General features: G+C 43.8%; 1 protein-coding gene across 6 annotated transcripts in view; it reads right to left on the bottom strand.

Moving 5' to 3' along the window:
- The window catches only part of adgrg6 (adhesion G protein-coupled receptor G6), a 181053-nt gene that overhangs the window by 98257 nt on the left and 59721 nt on the right, over positions 1-23075 (bottom strand). For all 6 annotated transcript variants that reach the window (XM_072264787.1, XM_072264786.1, XM_072264785.1 and 3 more), the window contains exon 6: positions 5623-5688. In XM_072264787.1, coding sequence (XP_072120888.1) covers positions 5623-5688 — 66 coding nt within the window. The remainder of the gene's footprint in view (positions 1-5622; positions 5689-23075) is intronic.

Here is a 23075-nt window from a genome sequence, read left to right on the forward strand (position 1 = left end):
TGAGATGTTCCCACAACGAATAACCTCACTTTGAGGAATCTTTATCTTGCTATCCTGTGTTCTCGTTATTTATTGCTATTTATATTTGCATTTGCACACTTTGTTGTCTTCTGCACACCGGCTGATCTTTCATTGATTCTGTTATAGTTATTATTCTATAGATTTGCTGGGTACCCCTGCAGGAAAATGAATGCCAGGATTGCATACAGTGACATATATGTACTTTGATAATGAAAGTTACTTTGAACTTTGAATATCAAACGTGGTTCTGATTCTGTGTTCCCCACCAGAGTGTAAGCATATGGTATAACCTCACACTCAGTCAGATAGTCAGGGGTAGACTGTTAGTCCCATCTCATTAACAACACATTAAACTGAGGCAGGGTATGTCAACAATCCTACTAAACTACACAAGGAGAGCATTGTACTGAAGATCGTCGTCGTCGTTAGGTCGCATCTGGAATTTCCAGTTGGCGGACGATTTGGACAGGTAGATAGATGGAAAAAGTTTAGAGGGGTACAGACCAAATGTGGGCAAAAGTTACTAGGTCAGATAGGACCCTTGACCAACATGGATGTGGGGCCAGAGGGCCTGTTTCTGTGGGGTATAACTGTATAACTTTATTTATTTACGGAGATACAGCACAGAGTAGGCCCTTCCGGCCCTTCGAGCCACACTGCCCAGCAACCCCCGATTTAACCCTCGCCTAATCACGGGACAACCTACAATGACCAATTCACCTACTAACTCATACATCTTTGGAATATGGGAGGAAACTGGAGCACCCGGAGGAAACCCGTATGGTCACGGGGAGGACTTACAGGCAGAGACGGGAATTGAACCTGGGTCACTGGTGCTGAAAAGCATTGTGCTGATCACTACACTGCTGTGCCGCCACCCAGTCATAACTGTCTGACTGAATATCATCTAACCTCATCACTCCTGCAACAGAACATCCGTCGCCTGAGGATGCTAACTCTGTTAGAAGAATGTGTTGTGAACTTATTCAAGCGTATCCCCACGGGGTAGATGCCGAGACATTTCCTCTGATGGATGGTCACAAACAAGACTAACTCTGAGGCTGGTCATTTAAAACTGAGATGCATGCAAACCTCTTTTCCCTGAAGTAGATCTACCCATTACTTCTATTCTCTTCTTTTAGATCTTTTATCACAATAACAGAACAAAGTGTCTTAGAGTTATAGAAATAAGACACTTTGTTCTGTTATTGTGATTCCTCTGGACCACCATGACGTGCAAATGTGATGAAATGATCTGTATGGGTGGTATGCAAAACAAAGGTTTTACGGTACCCCAGAACCCGTGACAATAATAATCTGGTTATCAACTAAGTGGGAGAGTGGGGCTGATGGGATTGCCCTGAGAGCTAGCATACTAATGAATATCGCCAGGTTCGAGCACTGCTTCTATTCTGCTGGTATAAGACTATTGAATCCCCCAAGAGGACCACACCCTTGTCATGGTCTGGAGGCTTGCATGCTTCAATGATCCAGAGAGCTACTGTATGTTGGCTGGAGCCAGTGCTTCACGCGTCGGCGCTTGGGAGGGTCACCCATGCCAAACAGGTCAAAGGGTGGAGGCCAGACTGAGAGTGGTCCACCAGTCCTCCAGGTTCGAGTGCTCAGCTCAGGGTTAACAACCTTGACTGGTAAAACAAAATTGTTATGGAAACAGCAGTGAAGAATCCTCCGAGATCGGAGTGCGACGGTATTCCTGAGTCTCCACCCGGGACTTGCATGACTGACAGTAGTGAAAACCGAGGGGAAGCTACTGACATGATGAAGGAAGACCTGAACACTGCCAGAGATGGAGGACCTTCATTGCTGTGCTAAAAGCCAGTGGCATAACGGGCAGTAAGTAAGTAAGACTCTTGAATCGTCCTCTTGTAAAACAAGATGGACATTTGGCCTCACAATTGACCTCATCATGACCCTCGCACTTTATTGTCCACCTGTACTGCACTCTGTCTCTTATTGTAGCACTATAGTCTGCATTCTGTTTTTAAAAATTTTTTATAGTACCTTAATGTACACATGTTTGAAGTTATCTGTACAGATGGCATGCAATGTATACTTGTTTTCTCTGTACAAATTAAGGCATCCGTTAGTCTTGCAAGACCATGGATCTGCACCTGGAAAGTCTTCACTCTCCAGGGTGCAGGCCTGGCAAGGTTGTATGGAAGACCAGCAGTTGCCCATTCTGCAAGTCTCCCCTCTCCATGACACCAATGTTGTCCAAGGGAAGGGCATTAGGGCCCATACAGCTTCGCACTAGTGTCGACGCAGAGCACTGTGTGATTACGTGCCTTGCTCAAGGACACAACACGCTCCCTCGGTTGGGGCTCGAACCCACGACCTTCATTCAGGTTGCTAGTCCAATGCCTTAACCACTTGGCCACATGCCCACACAAATCACTGTACATCATAGAGCACTACAGCTCAGAAAGAGGCCTTTTGGTCCATCTAGTCTGTGCTGAACTATTATTCTGCCTAGGCCCAGTATGATAACAATGAACCAAGTTGCGAATTTAGTGAATCGCTGGAGTGGAGGAGGATTGATCACTGGATATATTCAAATCGGAGACAAATAAAGATGTGAAAGATCAAGGATTTGAGGATTCTGACATAGGAGACCAGTAGAGGCCAGCACAGAATGAATATATTGAATAAACGGCATGTTTGAGGGGCCAAGTGGCTTTCTTCTGTTCCTATTTCCTTGCACTGCTGTCTCGTGTGACACCTCGGCCCAGCCAAGTTGTTGGGAGAAGCAAGGGTCTGGAGCTCATTGCCTGGTGATGCATGCCTGCAAGCCTTTGCTTAAAGAGGATCAAGCAAGGGAAACAGGAAGCAGGCAAATGGCTGCAGTAATATGTGCTTTGGAATTTAATTAACAAGCCAATTTCCTGGGAAGGATGCCCAGGCTGGCTGAAGATAGGGAGCGTCCGGGGGGTGGGGGGCACGGAAGGAGAGGGAGAAACCTAAACCTGCTGAGTTTGGAGTTTCCTGCCTGTGTGTGTCCTGCGGGAGGCCTCTTCCTCCAAGGGTGTCTCAATATGATGCCTGCTGCTCGTTCTTGTTGAATAAAATACTATTATATCCACTAGCTTCAATGTTTCTCCACTGATGTTGTTCACATTACAACACAGTCTGGTGGAGTTTAAGAGGCTTTTCGACAGACACATGAATATGAAGGGAATTTAAAAACATAAACACGAGAAAATCTGCAGATGCTGGAATTTCAAGCAACAGACATAAAAGTTGCTGGTGAACGCAGCAGGCCAGGCAGCATCTCTAGGAAGAATTTTAATTCCCATTCTGTTATGTCTATCCACGGTCTCCTCTACTGTAAAGATGAAGCCACACTCAGGTTGGAGGAACCACACCTTATATTTCGTCTGGGTAGCCTCCAACCTGATGGCATGAACACTGACTTCTCAAACTTCCGCTAATGCCCCACCTCCCCCTCGTACCCCATCCGTTATTTATTTATATACACACATTCTTTTTCTCACTCTGTCCCTCTCACTATACCCCTTGCCCATCCTCTGGGCTTTTTCCCACCCTCTCCCTTTTCTTTCTCCCTGGGCCTCCTGTCCCATGATCCTCTCATATCCCTTTTGCCTATCACCTGTCCAGCTCTTGGCTCCATCCCTCCCCCTCCTGTCTTCTCCTATCATTCTGGATCTCCCCCTCCCTCTCCCACCTTCAAATCTCTTACTAACTCTTCCTTCAGTTAGTCCTGACCAAGGGTCTTGGCTCGAAACGTCGACTGTACCTCTTCCTGGAGATGCTGCCTGGCCTGCTGCGTTCACCAGTAACTTGAATATGAAGGGAATAGAGGGATATGGTTGATAGGCAGGAGAAGGTAATTTAGTATAAATTACCATCGAGATTGGTACAACATTGTGGGCAGAATAGCCTATCCCGTGCTGTACCATGCTAGACTCAGTAGCTACTTTATTAGGTATACCTGAACACCTGCTCATTAATGCAAATATCTAACCAGCCAGTCATGTGGCAGACATGGTTTAGTTGTTTTTCATTCCAAACATCAGATTTCAAACATAAACCCAGTAGCCACTTTAAAAGGTACAGGAGGTATCAAATAAAGTGGCCACCGAGTGTATATTTTGTTTTAATCAAAGAACAAATAATGCTTTGGAGTCATATAGGAGCTAGCTAGCTAGCTCAGTTCCTGTAACAGGATGAGAAAACCAGTTGGATATTTTAATTAGCCACCTTTAAAGATGTTAACATTTCTAGATTTAACTTCATTGACCAAATTTAAAATCTGCTACGTGGTGGAATTTACACTCGCCTCTCACGCCATTAACCCAGGGTTGTCTGGCCAGTTACATAAATATGTATTTCCCTGGGTCTTGAGTCAGAGAAGAGAACATATTAGAGGCTGCAATGAAAAAGGTATGGATTGTTTGGAAAAACCCAACAGATGTAAAATGGGCCAAATGGCCTCTTTTTGTACTTCAGTGAAATTTTAATCCTGATTTTATGATTCTCATCCCAAAGTCTTTTTCCAATAAGGAAAGCTCTCTCTGAATAATCAAGAGTCCAAAAACAAAACATGATGTATATTTATTTTGCTATTTCCCCTGAGAGAGAGCCTGATTGGTATGTCTAAAACCTTCCAATGCTTTGTTGATACAGAAGTTCAAACTCGGCAACAAACACTCGGCATGAATGAAACATGGAAACAAAAGTCAACATCACACAAACTGTGGGAACAGAGCCAAGCTTTGAACGGGAAAGGTTTGGCATCATTTGTGAAAAACCAGAAATCATTGACTATGAATCAAGGAAAATTTACATCCTACACTTTGAAATTATATTTCTGCCTCTTTCTCTCTCTGTCTCTGTCTCTATCTCTCTCTTTCTATCTCTCTGTTTCTCTCTTTCTCTCTCTCTCTCTCTCTCAATTTCTGTCTCTCCTCTCTATCCTGTCTCTCTATCTCTGAAGCATTCACTCAAACTCTGTCCTTCTCTCTACCCTCTCTGTCTCTGTCTCTCTCAAATTCTCCTCTCTGTCTTTCTATCTCTACCTCTCTCTGTTCTCTATTTCTCTTTCTTTCTCTCTCTCTCTCTCCCCTCTTCACTGCTCTCTCCCTATCACTTTTTAACTCTCTCTCTCTCTAATTCTCACATTTTTTTGCTCCCCTCCCAAACTCTCAGGGAATCCTCTGAACAAAACATATCCTCACACTCCCAGAGCCAGGAAATAAATGAATCATCAAACCTGATAGAATCTATCTATGAAATAGCACAGTGGAACCATCCCCCTTCACCCAGTGAGAGTGCAGTGCAAAAGGAAACAAATCAGAAAACCTTTGGCTCATTTCCTGACCTTCTCCCAACGAGGGTTGCTGGAAACCATCCAGAAGTGACCAATACTTAATTGTCCCTTCTCGTGGCCTAGCTCAAGGCAGCAGGTGCTGCTTAAAGTAGACTCGTGGTTGGTAAAGTTGAGTTACTCTGGTAAAGAACTTGCACATGCAACAGAATTCTCCAGTCAAAGACTGATCCTGTTAAAGACCGTAACTTCAAAACTAACCATTGTGGTCATGCCTATGGCATTCTTGGCCCTACCTTGGCATGCCGATCCCAAGGATGAGCACATAGGTCCGATAGTTGGCGTAGCAGGCAGTTTGGAGGCTGGAAGGGAAGGAGAAACAAACATTAGTTAATTAGGTAGCCGTGTGGTGCTGTCGGACTGCGCCTGGTCTGTGTAACACAATTCTGTTGGGTGGGGTGTGTGTGTGTGTGTGTGTGTGTATCTGTGCGTAAAAGAAAGGCAGGTGGTGGTGAGGAAAGGGAAAGAGCAAGAGAAGGAGAGAGAGACAGAGAAACAGAGAGAGAGAGAAAGAGGGGAAGAGAGGAGAGAGGGAGGACAGGGAGAGGGATAGAGAGAGAGAAGCAGTGACACAGAGAGAGAGACAGGAAGGGAGAAAGAGAGAGGGGAGGGGGGGAGAGAGAGAGAGACAGAGATGAAGACGGGGGGAGAGGGAGGAAGAGAAAGACTGAGGAGGGAGAGAGACAGGTAGAGAGGGAGAGAGAGAGAGAAAGAGAGATAGAGAGGGGGGGAAAGGAGAGACAGACAGACAGAGAGGGGAAGAGAGAGTGGGAAGAGATGCTGATTTGTATGAAAACCTGTGAAAATATCCTCCCTGTGAGGTGGGTCTCACTCTCTGTATCTCCATCAACTGCATGGAGGCTTTAAAGATGTAAGACTCTCATCGAGCCCTGAGCACAAGGTCCTGGTTGTTTAATATGCAGCGATGCACAAGTGCTGCGTTGTTGAAGATGCAGCCCTTCCAATGAGAATTACGCAGCAGAGAATCAACACTATGCACAGAAACGAAGAGAGTCAGAATCAGGCTTCTTATTTTATATTTGATTTAGCATAGAGATCCAGCACGGAACAGGCATTTCCGGCCCACCAAGCTGCACTGCCCAGCTACCCACTGACTTAACCTTAGCCTAATCACAGGACAATATATTATGATCAATTAACCTACCTACTGGGATGTCTTTGGACTGTGGGAGGAAACAGGAGCGTCTGGAGAACCTGCTCACAATACGCCAAGTCAGGCCTCAACAGTGCTTTATAAGGTTTCAAAATTGCATCCTTGCCTTGATATTTTAGTCCTCGTGAAATGAATGGTAACATTGCATTTACCATCCTTGCCCCAGGCTCAATCTGCAAATTACCCTTTTGGGAACCCTGCAGAAGGACCCCCAAATTCCTTTGCACCTCAGCTTTCAGTATTTTCTCTCCATTTAGAAAATAGTCAGCCTTTTCATTTCATCTGCTAAAGTCGATGACCACACATTTAATGACACTGTATTCCATTTGCCAATTCTTTGCCCATTCTCCTAATCTGTCTAAGTCCTTCTATAGCTTAACTTCCTCAAAACTGCCTGCCCCTCCTATTTCCATATCATCTGCAAACAAAGCCATCAATTCCATCATTCAAATCATTGACATATAGCCTTGGAACACCAATAGTCACCGGCAGCCAGCTAGAAAATGCTTCCTTTATTCCCACACTTTGCATCCGGTCAATCAGCCACTGTTTTATCTATGCTACAATCTTTAATACCATGGGCTCATAGATTGTTAACAGGCTTATGTGTGGCACCTTGTCAAAAGCCTTTTGAAATCCAAGAACACAACATCAACTAATTCTCCTTTGTCTATCCTGGTTGTTATTTCTTCAAAGAATTCCAACAGATATGTCAGGCAAGATCTTCCCTTGAGGAAACCATGCTGACTAAGGACTATTTTATCACGTGCCTCCAAGTACCCTGAGACTCCAACGTTTTCCCAACCACCATGGTCAGACTCATTGGCCTGATAGTTTCCTTTCTTTTGCCTCTCTCCCTTCTTGAAGAGTGGAGTGACATTTTCAATTTTTCAGTCTTCCAGAACCATTCCAGAATCCAGTGAATCTTGAAAGGTCATTACTAATGCCTCCATAATCTCTTCAACCACCTTTTTCAGAACCCTAGGGTGTACACCAGCTGGTCCAGGTGGCTTTTTCATCTTTAGACCTTTCAGTTTCCCAAGAACCTTCTCTCTAGTAATGATAACTTCATACACTTCATGACTGCTGACACCTGGAACTTCCACCATACTGCTAGTGTCTTTCACAGTGAAGACTGATGCAATATACTTATTCAGTTCATCCGAATTCTGTTGTCCCCCCCCCCGCCTCCATTACTATCTGTCCAGCATTGTTTTCCAGCAGTCTGATATCCACACTCATCTCTCTTTGAAACTTTATGCTTCCGAAGAAACTTTTGGTATCCTCTTCAATATTATTGGCTAGCTTACTTTCATAGTCCAGTTTTACCTTCTTAATGACATTTTTAGTTGCCTTCATTTGGTATTTGAAAGCTTCCTAATCCTCTAACTTCCCACTAATTTTTGCTCTATTATATGCCCTCTCTTTGACTTTTTGTCGGCTTTGACTTCTCTTGTTAGCCATGGTTGTGTTAACTTTCCTTTGGAATACTTCTTCCTCTTTGAGATATGTATATCCTGTGCCTTCCAAATTACTTCCAGAAATTCCAGCCGTTGCTGCTCTGCCGTCATCCCTGCCAGTGCTCTTTTCCAATCAATTCTAGCCAACTCCTCTCTCATCCCTCTGTATTTCCCTTTACTCCACTGTGATACTGATACATCTGACTTTAGCTTCTCCTCAGATTTCAGGGCAAATTCAATCTTTTTATGATCACACTCCCCGAAGGGTTCATTTTACCTTAAGCTGTCTAATCATTTCTGGTTCATTGCACAACACCCAACCCTGAATAGCTGATCCCTCACTGGCCACAACCTACGAGTTGCTCTAAAAAGCCATCTCATAGGCACTCTAGAAATTTCTCCTTCTGTAATCCAGCACCAACTGATTTCCCTAATCTGCATGCATATTGAAGTCCCCTATGACTATTGTAACATTGCCCTTTTGGCATGTACTTTTTATTTCTCATTGTAATTTGCAGGCCACATCCTTACTACTGTTTGAGGGACTGTATGCAACTCCCATCAGTTCCCTTGTAGTTCCTTAGCTCCATCTACAATAATTCAACATCTCCTGACCCTCTATCACCTCTTTCTAATGATTTGATTTTATTTTTTACCAACAGCGCAATGCTGCCCCCCGCCTTCCTGCTTACCCTTCAATACAATGTGTATCCTTGAACATTAAGTTCCAAGCTATAATCTTTTAGCTATGATTCAGTGATGCCTACAACATTATACCTGCCAATCTGCAACTGTGCTGCAAGTTCATCTAACTTATTCCGTATACTGTGCATATTCAGATACAATTTAGTAGGCACCTGTTAGTCCAATGAGACCATGGATTTGCACCTTGGAAAGTTTCCAGGGCGCGGGCCTGGGCAAGGTTGTATGGAAGACCAGCAGTTGCCCATGCTGCAAGTCTCCCCTCTCCACGCCACCGATGTTGTCCAAGGGAAGGGCATTAGAACCAATACAGCTTGGCATTGGTGTTGTTGCAGAGCAACGTGTGGTTAAATGCCTTGCTGAAAGACACACACGCTGCCTCAGCCAAGGCTCAAACTAGCGACCTTCAAATCACTAGACAAACGCCTTAACCACTTGGCCACGCGCCAACAGATACAACACCTTCAGGTATTCACCCTTTTCGATTCTGTCTCCTTTCTCATTGCAACTCATCCTCCAAAACCGACTGCAATTTTGCCCAATCAACAACCTCTCCTCACTACATATTGCCTGTTTGTAAACCAGCTACATCTTCAGCTTTATCATCTGTCTTTCCTACGATATTTCTTGCATTGAAATATACTCATCTTAGGACACTAGTCGCACCATGCTCAATATTTTCATTCCTAACTTTGTCTGAGGTCTTACTAACATCTGCCTCCACAACCTCTCCACTAAGTGTTCTGGCACTCTGGTTCCCATCCCCCTGCAACTCTTGTTTAAACCCCACCATGCAATATTAACAATCTTCCTGCCAGGATATTAGTCTCCCTCTAGTTCAAATGCAAACTGTCTCTTCTGTACAGGTCCCCTCTTCTCTGCAGGAGAGTCCAATGATTTAAAAATTTTATGCTCTCCCTCCTATACCAACTCCTTAGCCATGTATTAAACTGTATAATCTTCCTAGTTCTGGCCTTACTAGCACATGGCATGGGTAGCAGTCCTGAGATCACAACCCTGGAGGTCCTGCCCTTTAACTTAGCACCTAACTCCGCAGAACCTCGTCACTCATCCTACCCATGTCATTGGTACCTACACGGACCACGGCTTCTGGCTGTTCACCCTCCCATTTGAGAATGCTGAGGACTCGATCCAAGATATCCCAGATCCTGGCACCCAGGAGGCAACGTACCATATCTCTCTCTCTCTATCTATCTATCTATCTGACTATCTGTCTATCTATCCACCGCCCCGCCCACCCCATCGCCTTTTTACAGTTTCCTTGAGGGAAGTTAGGCTAGTACCCATGATGGTGAAGCTTGCTAAGTTTACAACCCTCTGTAGCTTCTTCCGATCCTGTGCAGTGGCCCTTCCATACCAGACTGGTGATGCAACCAGTCAGAATGATCTCCATGGTACAGCTCTAGAAATGTGCTCGACTCCTTGGTGACATACCAAATCCCCTCAGACTTCTAATGGCATATAGCTGTGGGCATTCCTTATTCATAACTGCAGCAATATGGTTGTCCCAGAATAGATCTGCAGAGATGTTCACACCCAGGAACTTGAACCTGCTCACCCATTCTACTTCTGGCCCCTCGATATGGATTAGTGTGTGTTCCCTCAGCTTCCCCTTCCTGAAGTCCACAATCAATTCCTGCGTAAGGCCAAGGAGCTCGGTGCCCTGGCTCATCTACACTAGCTTTCATAAACTTGGGATACAGTACTCTGAAGCACCTCACAATTCAATAAATATTTGCCGAAGTCACCGTTGCAATAAAAGCAATCAGTTCACAGCTTCCTCTGATTAACAGCTTTGTAATGAGATGATTCGCATTTTCATGGGCTTCGTTTGGAGGATATTATTACCCAAGTCTCTGTGCTCTTTGGCACTATGGACATCTCATAATCTAATAAACCTCTATCAGATCTTCCTTAGTCTCTGCCACTCCAGAGAAAATAATTCAAGTCTGCCCAACCTCTCGTTATACTTAAGAGGAAAGATTGAGTGAGCTAGGGTTTTTCTCTTTGCAGTGAAGGAGGTTAAGAGTTAACCTGGAGTTAGATAACTGAAGAAATTGTGGAGGCTCTAGCAGTGAATAACTCGAGTCAGGAAAGGTTCCAGAGGGCAGGACAATCACTATCACTCATTCATTAAGGGGTGGGGGAGGCAAAAGACAGGAAATTATACATTGACTGGCCTGTTATCAGTGGTCGATAAGATTTTAGAGTCCATTATTAAGGCCAAAGTTTCTAAAAACAAAGTTTCTTGAAACTGTTTATCCTTTCCTCGGAATTTGGAAGCTCATAATAAAATAGGCATGGTTTCCTTAAGGGGGAGAGACCTTGCCTGACAAAACTGTTGGAATTCCTTAAGGAAGCAACAAGCAGAATAGACAAAGAAGAGGCAGTGGCTGTTGTTTGCTTGGATTTGCAGACGGTCTCTGACAAGGTGCTGCATATGATGCTGCCACCTACTGAACATTGAAAGGACTGGATAGAGTGGATGTGCAGAGAATGTTTTTCAATATTGGGAGAGTCTAGGACCAGAGGACACAGCCAGAGTGAAGGCTGTTAATGGTAAGGGTGCGTGGCATAAAAAGATTGGGTGTGCTGGGGCAGCAAGCTGAGGGTAACAGACACCAACAAAATCAACAAACTCATTCGTAAGGCCAGTGATGTTGTGGGGCTGGAACTGGACTCTCTGATGGTGTGTCTGAAAAGAGGATGTTGTCTAAGTTGCATGCCATCTTGGACAATGTCTCCATCCACTACATAATGTACTGGGTGGGCACAGGAGTACATTCAGCCAGAGACTCATTCCACCGAGATGCAACACAGAGCGTCATAGGAAGTCATTCCTGCCTGTGGCCATCAAACTTTACAACTCCTCCCCTGGAGGGTCAGACACCCTGAGCCAATAGGCTGGTCCTGGACTTATTTCCTGGCATAATTTACATATTACTATTTAATTATTTATGGTTTTATTACTATTTAATTACTTATGGTGCAACTGTAATGAAAACCAATTTCCCCCGGGATCAATAAAGTATGACTATGACTATGACTAAGAGGGTAGAATCGTAACAGTCGAGAGCCAGCCCCTTTTTCCCAGGGTGGCCATGCCAACACCAAGGGACATCTGTTTAATGGGAGTGGCGGAAAGTTTACGGGAGATACCAGAGGTAGGTTTTTTTATACAGAAAGCGATTGGTGTCTGGAACGCACTGCTGATGATCGTGGTAGAGGCAGATACACCAGGGTATAAGAGACTGTTAAATAGGCACATGCATGGAAGTAAAATGGAGAGTTACGGGCTATGTAGAAGGAAAAGGTTAGATTGGCCAATGAACTAGGTTTATAGGGGTCAACACATCATGTGCCCAAACTGTGCTGTATTATTGTATGTTAAAACTTCACAAAAAACACTGGTTGGGAATGCATATGAAGTAAAACATGCAGTTCTGGTATCCACTGAATAAAAAGATATGGTTACAATGGAGGGAGAGCAGAGGAGATTCACCATGATGTTGTCTGGTTCACAGAACTTTAGTTATCGAGACAGACTGGAGAGGCTGGGCTTGTATTCCCTGGGGCAAGAGAGGCTGAGGGGTGACCTTTTTGATACAAGAATTGGAGAGACCTTGATAAGGTAAACAGTCAGAACCTTCCTACCCGTCAGTCTAAAAAACTAGGACAGTTTTAATGTGAGAGGAAAACGTTTTAAACAAGATCTGAGGGGCAAGTTTTTGACACTAAGATTGATGCCAGAGAAGATATTTGGATCAAATGCATGCAGACCACCGATTAAATAAGTCGAACTAGTTTACAGGGAGGGCAGGACCCAGCCAGAAGGTGGCAGCTCATTGCTGCAGGACTCTTTCGAAAGCAAGGACTGGCGCATATCCCCATGAAGGTGGCTCCCTCCGATCATCATGCAAGCATTGACGAATATGCGGGGTCGGCGACTGGCTATGTAGTAAAGTGCACTGAGGACATTAACCATGATTAAGCACTGCACTGCCACGGCAAACCAGAAACCATAGCTGACTGCGGGGCTTTGTGCACTGCAGAGGGACGCTGCCTTCAGACTGGGGGATAAAAGGACTCTAAGGACAGCAAGAGCCAAGCTCTCCCATGCCATTAGGAATGAAAAGTGGGAGTACGCACAGAAAATTCACAAACATCTTTGTGACACCAGGGACATGTGGCAACGTATATAAATCATAACAAGTCTACAAGTCTACCCTGCAGGTCAATGACAGTGACACCTCCATTCTATGCATGATTTGATGCACTGAATAACTTCACTCAACTTCACTCGCCCATCATTGATATGCTCCCACAACCAATGATCTCACTTTCAAGGGCTCTTTATCTCATGTTGTCATTATTTATTGCTACTTATTTATACTTGCATTTGCACAGTTTGTTGTCTTCTGCACTCTCATTGATCTTTCATTAATCCTGTTATAGTTGCTATTCTATAGATTTGCTGAGTTTGCCCACAGGAAGATGAATCTCAGCATTGTATAGGGTGACGTATCTGTACTTTGAACTCTGACATTGGGGAAAATCCCCTCTCCCCCTAAGGGACAGGCATCCTGTCTGGCCGCAGCCGATGAGACGAGGATCCTAGCAAGGGTAAATCCATGCAAAGCTGTGGGGCTGGACAACGTACTTGGTCGTCTTCTGAGGAATTGTGCAAACCAGCCTGGTTAACCTGGTTAAGCCACACTTGGAGTACTGTGTCCAGTTCTGGTCGTCTCACTATAGGAAGGATGTGGAGGCATTGGAAAGGGTACAGAGGAGATTTACCAGGATGCCGCCCGGTTTAGAGAGTATGGATTATGATCAGAGATTAAGGGAGCTAGGGCTTTACTCTTTGGCGAGAAGGAGGATGAGAGGAGACATGATAGAGGTGTACAAGATAATAAGAGGAATAGATAGAGTGGATAGCCAGGGCCTCTTCCCCAGGGCACCACTGCTCAGTACAAGAGGACATGGCTTTAAGGTAAGGGGTGGGAAGTTCAAGGGGGATATTAGAGGAAGGTTTTTTACTCAGAGAGTGGTTGGTGCGTGGAATGCACTGCCTGAGTCAGTGATGGAGGCAGATACACTAGTGAAGTTTAAGAGACGACTAGACAGGTATATGGAGGAATTTAAGGTGGGGGGTTATATGGGAGGCAGGGTTTGAGGGTCGGCACAACATTGTGGGCCGAAGGGCCTGTAATGTGCTGTACTATTCTATGTACTATGTTCTATGTTCAGCCAACAGAGGGCTTAATGGACATCTTTAAGATTTCTTTGAAACAATCCATTGTCCCTGCAGGCTTCAGGACATCCACCATCATTATGGTGCCCAAGAGAGTGAGAGTAACTGGCTTAAATGAGGAGGAGCCTGAAGACTCACACTCAATTCCTTATGAACAGCTTCTTCCCTTCTGCCATTGGATTTCTGAACCAGTCCAGAAATCCATGAACGCTCTCTCACTATTCCTCCTTTGCACTACCTATTTTTGTAAAAAATAAATAAAATAAAATAAAAATAAATTATTAGTAATTTTTATGTCCTGCCTTGTACTGCTGCCCCAACAAATATCAGTGATAATAAACCTGATTCTGATTCTGTCTACACTTCTCACTGCCTTGGGAAAGCAGCCGAAATGAGGACCCCACCCATCTCCGACATCCTCCCATCTCCTCCATCTTCTCTCTCCATGGGCCAGATCAGGGAGGACGGAAGGTTTCTTCTCTGAGACTTCAGTGAATTGGATTTGTCTGTATAACAACCCAGCACTTTCGTCAGCATTTTTACTAATGGCTGGATGATTTTTTTTTTTGTTTTCACTGAGTTCCTCCACAGAATAGATCATTGGCAACACACTACGCAGGGCAAAGTGAATGTCCAACGGTCAGTCACACCAGGGAAAATCTTCCCAGGATGGCAACAAAATAAAGCGAGTACAATATATTTTCCTGCAAACTCGCTTGTGATAATGAAATGACTAATTCATTGAGCACTGAAGCCAGTCCATGTGTGGGCTGAACCAGTTACTGAATAACATAACTCTGGACAGCCACATTGCATTCTGTTCATACCACTAGACCTCCACCCAACACCGGCTTGATGCAGTCATTTTTTGCATTTACTTTTAAGATCATAAGATATAGGAGCAGAACTAGATCATTCAGGAGGACTTATTATCTATTTCAACCCCATTCCCCTGTAACCCTTTACACCCACGCTAATTGAGAACCTCCGCTTTAAATATACACAATGACTTGGCCTCCACTGTGTCCGTGGAAATGAATTCCACAGAGTCACCACACTCCAGCTAAAAACATGTCTCCTCATTTCTGTTCTAAATGGACGTCCTTGTATTCTGAGGCTGTGCCCTCTGGTCCTAGACTCTCTCACTGATGGAAACATCCTCTGAACATTCACTCCATCTAGGCCTTTCAATATTCGATAGGTTTCAATTCTTCATTCCTCTAAACTGCAGTGAGTGCAGGCCCAGAGGCATCAAACATTACGCTTTAACTGATACAGTATGTAATTGTAGTGGGTGGACGTTATTCATCGGCACTCGGCGAAGGTTCACAGTCCTTTTTCAGCTTTATTCCGCATTCCTGAGCAACAATACAACTTACATTGCAGCTTTGGTGAGGCAACTTGGAATACTGAGTAGCATTTTGGTCACCCTGTTGTAGGAAAGATGTGGCTGAACAGGAAAGAGGGCAGAGAAGATTTACAAGTATGCTGCCAGAATGGGAGGGCCTGAGTTATAGGGAGAGGTTGGTCAAGCTAGGTTTTTATTTCTTGGAACATTGGAGAAAGAGAGGTGACCTTACAGAAGTGATTACAGTTATGAGAGACAGAGATACAGAGGACAGTTATTCTGCTGTGTGAAGGGAGTCAAAAACTAGGGGAAATAGGTTTAATGCAAAAGGGGAAAGATTTAGAAGGAACTGGAGGGACACCTTTTCCATACAAAGGATGGTAAGTGTATGGAATGATCTGCCAGAGGAAATGGTTGGGGAAGGTACAATAGTAGCAATTGGATGGGTACATGAAAGGGAAAGGCTTGGAGGGATATGGGCCGAACACAGGAAATTGGGACAAGCTGGCTGGATAATGTGGTTGCTATGGACTGGTTGGACCAATAGGCCTGCATCTATAGGCCCTATGACTCGATAGCTGGGGCAGTAGTCGATCTATTTATCCTTACACCCATATTAATAGAGAACACGGTGGCAGGTATGCCAAAATGTTTCCAGAGTTGTAATTCTTGTTTCATATGGTGGTTGCTTTTCTCTTCACACTTCTAATTGTTTTTTTGTCAAGCCACTCCTCCAGCTCATGGCCGCGTCGATGGGCTGCGGCAAAGCCATCTCGGGTCTTGGTGAGAGGGCACGTTTGGACCAGGTGGGTTAGGGTACCTCAGGGCAAGCTGGGGTTTGTCGGGCACCCCACCGGTGTGGGGTTTGTGTTGTTTTGGCATGTCGACTTCTGAGTCTATTTTGCAGCTGTCCTGTTTTTTTCTGGTAGCTGTAGTAAAGCCCAGAAGGAGTGAGGTGGGGTCGTCCATCAGATCTCTGCCAGGAGGTGTGCTGGTGTGCCAGAATGGCTCCATTCAGTGTGCTCACCATAGGAGTCAGGGCTTTTCAAGTTGTAAAAAGGTTTTCGGGAATTGAGTTGGGAAGTTGAAGGACCATTTTTGATAAGTTTATGAACTGGAATATTGTTGGGCATATTTTGGATACACTTGTAGAAATTTACTGAAGCTGCTATTCTACGGATCTCTGGGGGTGCTATTCTGCTCATTGTTGGGAGCCAATGGACGAGTGTGGATTTTAGGACTCCTGAGATTATTCTCATAGAGGTATGGAGCTGTGTACTGTTGGTGTGAGCTCTCCTCTCCCAGGTGGGTGTGCAATATTCAGCAACTGAGAAACACAGTGCTATGCTAGACATTCATAGGACTGACTGGTTAGCACCCCATTTGGTTCCTGCTATCTTCCTGATCATGGCCATTCTGGATTTCAGTTTCTCTGCAACATTTTGAAGGTGGATCTTGTATGAGAGAGTTCAGTCTAGTGTGACTCCTAAGTACTTTGGGTGTGGATCATTGGGTAGCAGTTTGTCATTTAGTTTGATATTAAGTTTAAGTTTGGTTAGTCGGTTGTGCAGATGGAACATGGAAGTTACTGTTTTGTTGACATTCATATTTAGGTACCATTTTGAGAAAGTAGTTGGATAGGGAGTTGATATCTTGGGTAAAGTTTTTTTCAATACATTTGGCATTGTTCAATTGCAAGGCTATAGCCCAGTCATCAGCATATCCAAATTTAGCAGATTTGGTCTCAGGGAGGTCACTCAGGTACAGATTGAACAAGGTTTGGAGCCAGAACTGACTCCTGGTGAATGCCATTGTGGAATTTCATAATGCGACTGGTGCCATTTCCCAGGTAGGTGAAGAAAGAACGGGTGCCTGTTGTTCTATGGAGGAGATACAGGATCTTTTTACACCGGATGATTCAGGCTGTACTGTACTCTTCTACATTCTATGCTCTTTGTTCTAAAACAAAGATATTAATCATACCTTGGATCATGACAATAGTTTACCGATTAATTTACTTCCAAATCTTTGAGTGAAATTTAAATTGCATGCATTTGTGATTCTGCAGTGCGAGGTTTCAATCCAAAATGATCACAATCCCCAATGGATTCTGCTTGACACCCACTGAGTTCCTCCAGCAGATTGTCTGCTATCCTTCATGCTCCTGAATGATGCCTTCAGGTACTCTCAGCGGAGGGATGGTTACGCGTCTACTTTCGTAGAAATTTGCAAAGATTCAGTATGCCATCTAAAACTTTGACAAATTTCTATAGATGTGTGGTGGAGAGTGTATTAACTGGCTGCACCATGGCCTGGTATGGAAACACAAATGCCCTTGAACAGAAATATTTCCAAAAATTGGTCGATATGGCCGTCCATCATGGGCAAAGCCCTTCCCACATTGACTTGGAGCACTGTCACAGGAAAGCGACATCCATCATCAAAAACTCCCACCATCCAGGCGATGCTCTTTTCTCACTGCTGCCATCTGGAGTAAGGTACAGGAATGTCAGGACCCACAACATCAGGGTCAGAAACAGTTAGTACCCCTCAGCCATCAGGCTCTTGAACCAGTGGGGATAACTTCACTCACCCCATCACAGAACTGTTCCCACAACCTATGGATTCATTTTCAAGGACTCTTTGCATCATGATCTCAATACTTATTGCTTCTTGTTGTCTTTTGCACAGTGGTTGTTTGTCTTCTGTTGGGTGCGGTCATTCATTGATTCTATTGTGTTTCATGGATTTATTATGCATGCCCGCAAGAAAACAAATTTCTGAGTTGCATATACGTACGTGATAATAGATCTGCTTTGAACTTTGAGACACTGGATGACAGGGGTTTGGATCCCAACAGGCCAGGAGGGGAAGTTAAATAAGGCAATAATTTTTTTTTTAAATCAACCGTCAAGGATGTTTATGAAACTGGTTGCCTGTTCAAAAAACTAGTCTGAATCACTAATGTCTTCCAGGGCAAGACATTTGCCTTTTCTATCCAGTCAGTCATAAGTCCTATTAGGAGCTACCAACTGTTAACCACCGCCTTAGCTCAGGGACAATTAAGGATAGATGATAAATGTTGGTATTGTTAGTGACATCCACACCCTATGGATGAAAAGTAAAACAACATTTGAGATATTTGGCGATGATATACCTCCTGTACCTAATAAAGTGGCCAGTGAGTGTATGTGTGTGGTCTTCTGCTGCTGTACCCATCCACTTCAAGGTTCGATGTGTTGTGCGTTCAGAGATGCTCTTCCTCGTACCACTGTTGTAACACAGGGTTACTTGAGTTACTGTCACCTTCCTGTCAGCTTGAACCAGTTTGGCAATTCTTCTCATTAACAAGTCATTTACACCCACGGAACAGCCACATGCTGGATTTTATTTTTGTTTTTCACTCCATTCTCTGTAAACTCTAGAACAACTGTGTGTGAAAATCCCAGGAGATCAGTAATTTCAGAGATACTCAAACCACCCCATCTGGCACCAACAATCATTCCACGGGCAAAGTCCTATAGGTCACGTTTCTTCCCCATTCTGACGCTTCGTCTGAACAACAGCTGAAGCTCTTGACCATTTCTGCATGCTTTTATGCATTGAGTTGCTGCCACACAATTGGCTGATTTGATATTTGCAATAATGAGCAGGTGTACAGGTGAATCCAATAAAATGGCCACTGAGTATATATGCTAAAGGAAGGCTGGTGAGGAGCAGTTAGTACATCATTACAGGCTGGGGCGTTCCAGAGTTCAGAGTTCACTTCCAGCATGGTCTATAAGGAATTGGTATGCTCTGTCCATGAGCTAAGTCAGTTTATCTCCAGGTGCTCCAGTTTCTTCCCACAGTGCAAAGAATTACTGGTTAGTAGGTTAATTGGCCACAGCAAATTGTCCTCTGATTAGGCTGGGGTTAAATAGGTGGATTGCTGGGCGGTGCAGTTCGCTGGGCCAGAAGGGGCCATTCCACACTATATCTCTAAAGTTGACTTTAGAGTTAGTTAAAGTTGACTTTGAACCAGTTCTGGTGTTTATACAGGAATAATATGCAGGGTCAGGCTGTTACTGTGGTTTCATCTCGAAAGATGTCTATGTCAATTTTGTCCATAAGTAGAAAATGCACAAAATTTTTCGATACAATAAGTATCATGAGGAATGGTGTTGATTAAGTCCAATTAATATCAATATTTCAATGTTGTCTTCCCTTGGTAGAGAATCAGGATGTCCCACAGTCACAGGATGGGTCAATAAGCTTCAACTATTAGGGGATGTTACATTGTTTAATCAGTATTTCTTCTTGAGGTTATTGTAGCCGGAGTTGATAATGGAGATAAGCTCTCGTCACTTACTAAATGCTCCCAATGGTGTGTATCTCAAATAGCATCTGACAGCCAAGTCCAACTCCTGGTCTACATGTGTGGCTTAACTACTCAGCCCAGTGGAACCATTCCTAGTGACGGGAGAAGTGGCAATAGTGGGTTACTGGTGTCTCAAAACCAGTCAGAAGCAGCTCATCAACCATGGTTGGAAGCTCATCTAGGAGAAGGAAAGTCCGCTGCAGTTTGCTGCCTAGATCGTACTGCCCTGGCTTCTGTAGTAGCTTACATATTACATGGACAAATATCCATGATTGAACTCGACAAAAGGAGGTCTTCAATTGTTACACAAAAGAGCCTTCGAGTCAGATAAAAGTCCTTTGGCTTGACTGGTCCATGCTGACAATGATGCCATTTTAGCTAGTCCCATGTGCCTCGAATCTTTCCTATCCATGAGGCATCTATCGCCAGGACCACCAGACTCAATCACTTACTTTCCCCAAATAGTAAGGCTGATCAACACCTCCACCCACTAACCCATCTCTCCACAACCTTTCCCCTCCACCACTTCTTTATCATTTCCTGTCAGTGTCAGTTATGTACAGACACTCCTCTGCTTAGCGTCACTTTATGGACATACAATCACACTATGTATATAAGTTATCCTAGATATTTATTGTGTTTTAAGTTATTATTGTATTTATTATAAGACCATAAGATATAAGAGCAGAATTAGGCCACTTTGCCCACCGAGTCTGCTCCGCTATTTTATCACAGCTAATCCATTTACCGTCTCAGCCCCAGTCTCCTGTCTTCACTCCATATGCCTTCATGCCCTGACTAATCAAGAATCTATCAACCTCTGCCTTAAGTATACCCAATGACTGGCCTCCACAGCCACCTGTGGCAACAAATTCTGCAGATTCATCACTCTGTGGCTAAATAAGTTTCTCCTCATCTCCGTTCTAAAAAGACTCTCCTCTATTGAGGTTGTGTCCTCTGGTCTTAGATTCCCCCATCACATCTATCGAGGCCTTTTACTATTTGATAGGTTTCAATTAGGAACCTCATTCTTCTGAATTCCAGTGAGTAGAGTCCTAGAGCTAACAAACCCTCCTCATATGACAAGCCTTTCAAGCTTGGAGTCATTTTCATGAACTTCCGTTTAACCCTTGCCAATGTCACCATATCCTTTCTTAGATAAGGTGCCCAAATGGGGCCACAATACCTACAAATGAGTCCTCACCAGTGCCTTATAAAGCCTCAAATTACATTCTTGCTTTTATATTCTAGTCCTCTCGGAAAGAGTGCTAACATCGCACGTGCCTTCCTCAATACTGATTCAACCTGCAAATTACCTTTAGGGAATCGTGCACAAGGACTCCCAAGTCCCTTTGCACCTCAGATATTTGAATTTTCTTTCCATTTAAAAAAATATTTAGAAATACTGTAAATTTATCTTATTGTGCTTTTGTGCTGCATTGGATCCAGAGTAACAATGATTTTGTTCTCCTTTACACCTGTGTACTGGAAATGACATTAAACAACCTTGAATTCTGAATTTGTCCAAGTGTCTTTTAAATATCGTTAATGCTCCTGCCATATCTACTTTCCCTGGCAGCTCCTTCCATATGAGATCATACATCATTCTCCTACACTCCAAGCAATAAGTGCTAACCTGCCCAATACCTCTCTATAATTTGGTTCCTCAAGTCCTGTCAACATCTTTATAAGTAGTATCCATACAGCAATTATTTGTTAGTTTCCAAAGCAACTCTCATAAGTGTCCTCCTGCAGTGAAAAGGGCAGCCTATGTTCTTAAGAGACAATGGTCTCTGATAACTATGGGAATGTTACACATTCTTTTGAAATACTCAAATGGCAAAATAGTCCATTCGTGGCTTACAAGGGAAGTCAAAGAGAATGTAAAAACAAAAGAGAGAGCATACAACAAAGGAAAAATTAGTGGGAAGATAGAGGATTGGTAAATTTTTAAAAACCTACAGAGACCAACTAAATGAATCATTAAAAGGGAAAAGATTATGAAAGCAAATTAGCAAATAATATCAAAGTGGATATAAAAGTTTTTTCAAGTATGTTAAAAATAAAAGAGAAATGAGAGTGGATATAGAACTGCAAGAAAATGAGGCAGGAGAAATAATGGGGGACAAGAAGATGGCAGATGAACTAAATTAATATTTTGCATCAGTCTTCATCGTGTAAGACACTAACAGTGTGCCAGGTGTTGCAGTGTGTGAAGTAAGGGAAGTGGGAGCAGTTGCTATTACAACCCAAAAGTACCTAAGTCACCCGGACCAGAGGAACTGCACCCTAGGGTTCTGGAAGAGGTAGTGTTAGAGATTGTGGTAGCATTAAGAAATGATCTTTCAAAAATTATTGGACTCTGGCATAGTGCCAGAGGACTGGAAAACTGCAAATGTCACTCCACTCTTTATGAAAGGAGGAAGGTAGCAGAAAGGAAATCATAGACCAGTTAGCCTGACCTCAGTGGTTGGGAAGATCTTAGAATCAATTGTTGAGGATGAGGTGATGGAGTACATGGTGACATAGGAGAAGATAGGACAAAGTCAGCATGTTTTCCTTCAGGGAAAATCTTACCTGACAAACCTGTTGGAATTCTTTGAGAAGATTACAAGAAGGCCTTTGAAAAGGTGCCACACACAAGGCTGCTTAGCAAGTTAAGAGCCCATGGTATTACAGGAAAGTTACCAACATGGACAGAGCATTGACTGATTGGTAGGAGGCAGTGAGTGGGAATAAAAGGATCATTTCTGGCTGGCTGCCAGTGACTGGTGGTGTTCCGCAGGGGTCGGTGTTGGGACCACTTCTTTTTATGCTGTATATCAAGGATTTAGATGATGGAAAAGATGGCTTTGTTGCCAAGTTTTCAAATGATACAAAGATTGGTGACGGGGCAGGTAGTGTTGAAGAAACAAGTAGGATGCAGAAGGACTTAGACAGATTCGGAGAATGGACAAGAAAGTGGCAAATGTAATATAATGTTGGAAAGTGCATGGTCATGGAGAGTGCATGGAGAGTCTAAGACAAGAGGGCACAGCCTCAGTATAGAGGGTCGTCCATTCAAAACAAAGATGCAGAGAAATTTCTTTAGCCAGAGGGTGGTGAAATTGTGGAATTTGTTACCACAAGCAGCTGTGGAGGCTAAGTCGTTGGGTGTATTTAAGGCAGAGATTGATAGGTTCTTGATTGGACAAGGCATCAAAGGTTACAGGGAAAAGGGCGGGAAATGGGTTGAGGAGGAGTGAGAAAAAAGGATCAGCAATGATTGAATGGCAGAGCAGACTCGATGAGCCAAATGGCTTAATTCTGCTCCTATGTCTTATGGTCTTGTGGTCTTTTCTCATCATACACAAAATGCTAGAGGAACTCA

This window comes from Mobula birostris, chromosome 8, assembly GCF_030028105.1.
Source record: "Mobula birostris isolate sMobBir1 chromosome 8, sMobBir1.hap1, whole genome shotgun sequence".
Taxonomy (NCBI): Eukaryota; Metazoa; Chordata; class Chondrichthyes; order Myliobatiformes; family Myliobatidae; genus Mobula; species Mobula birostris.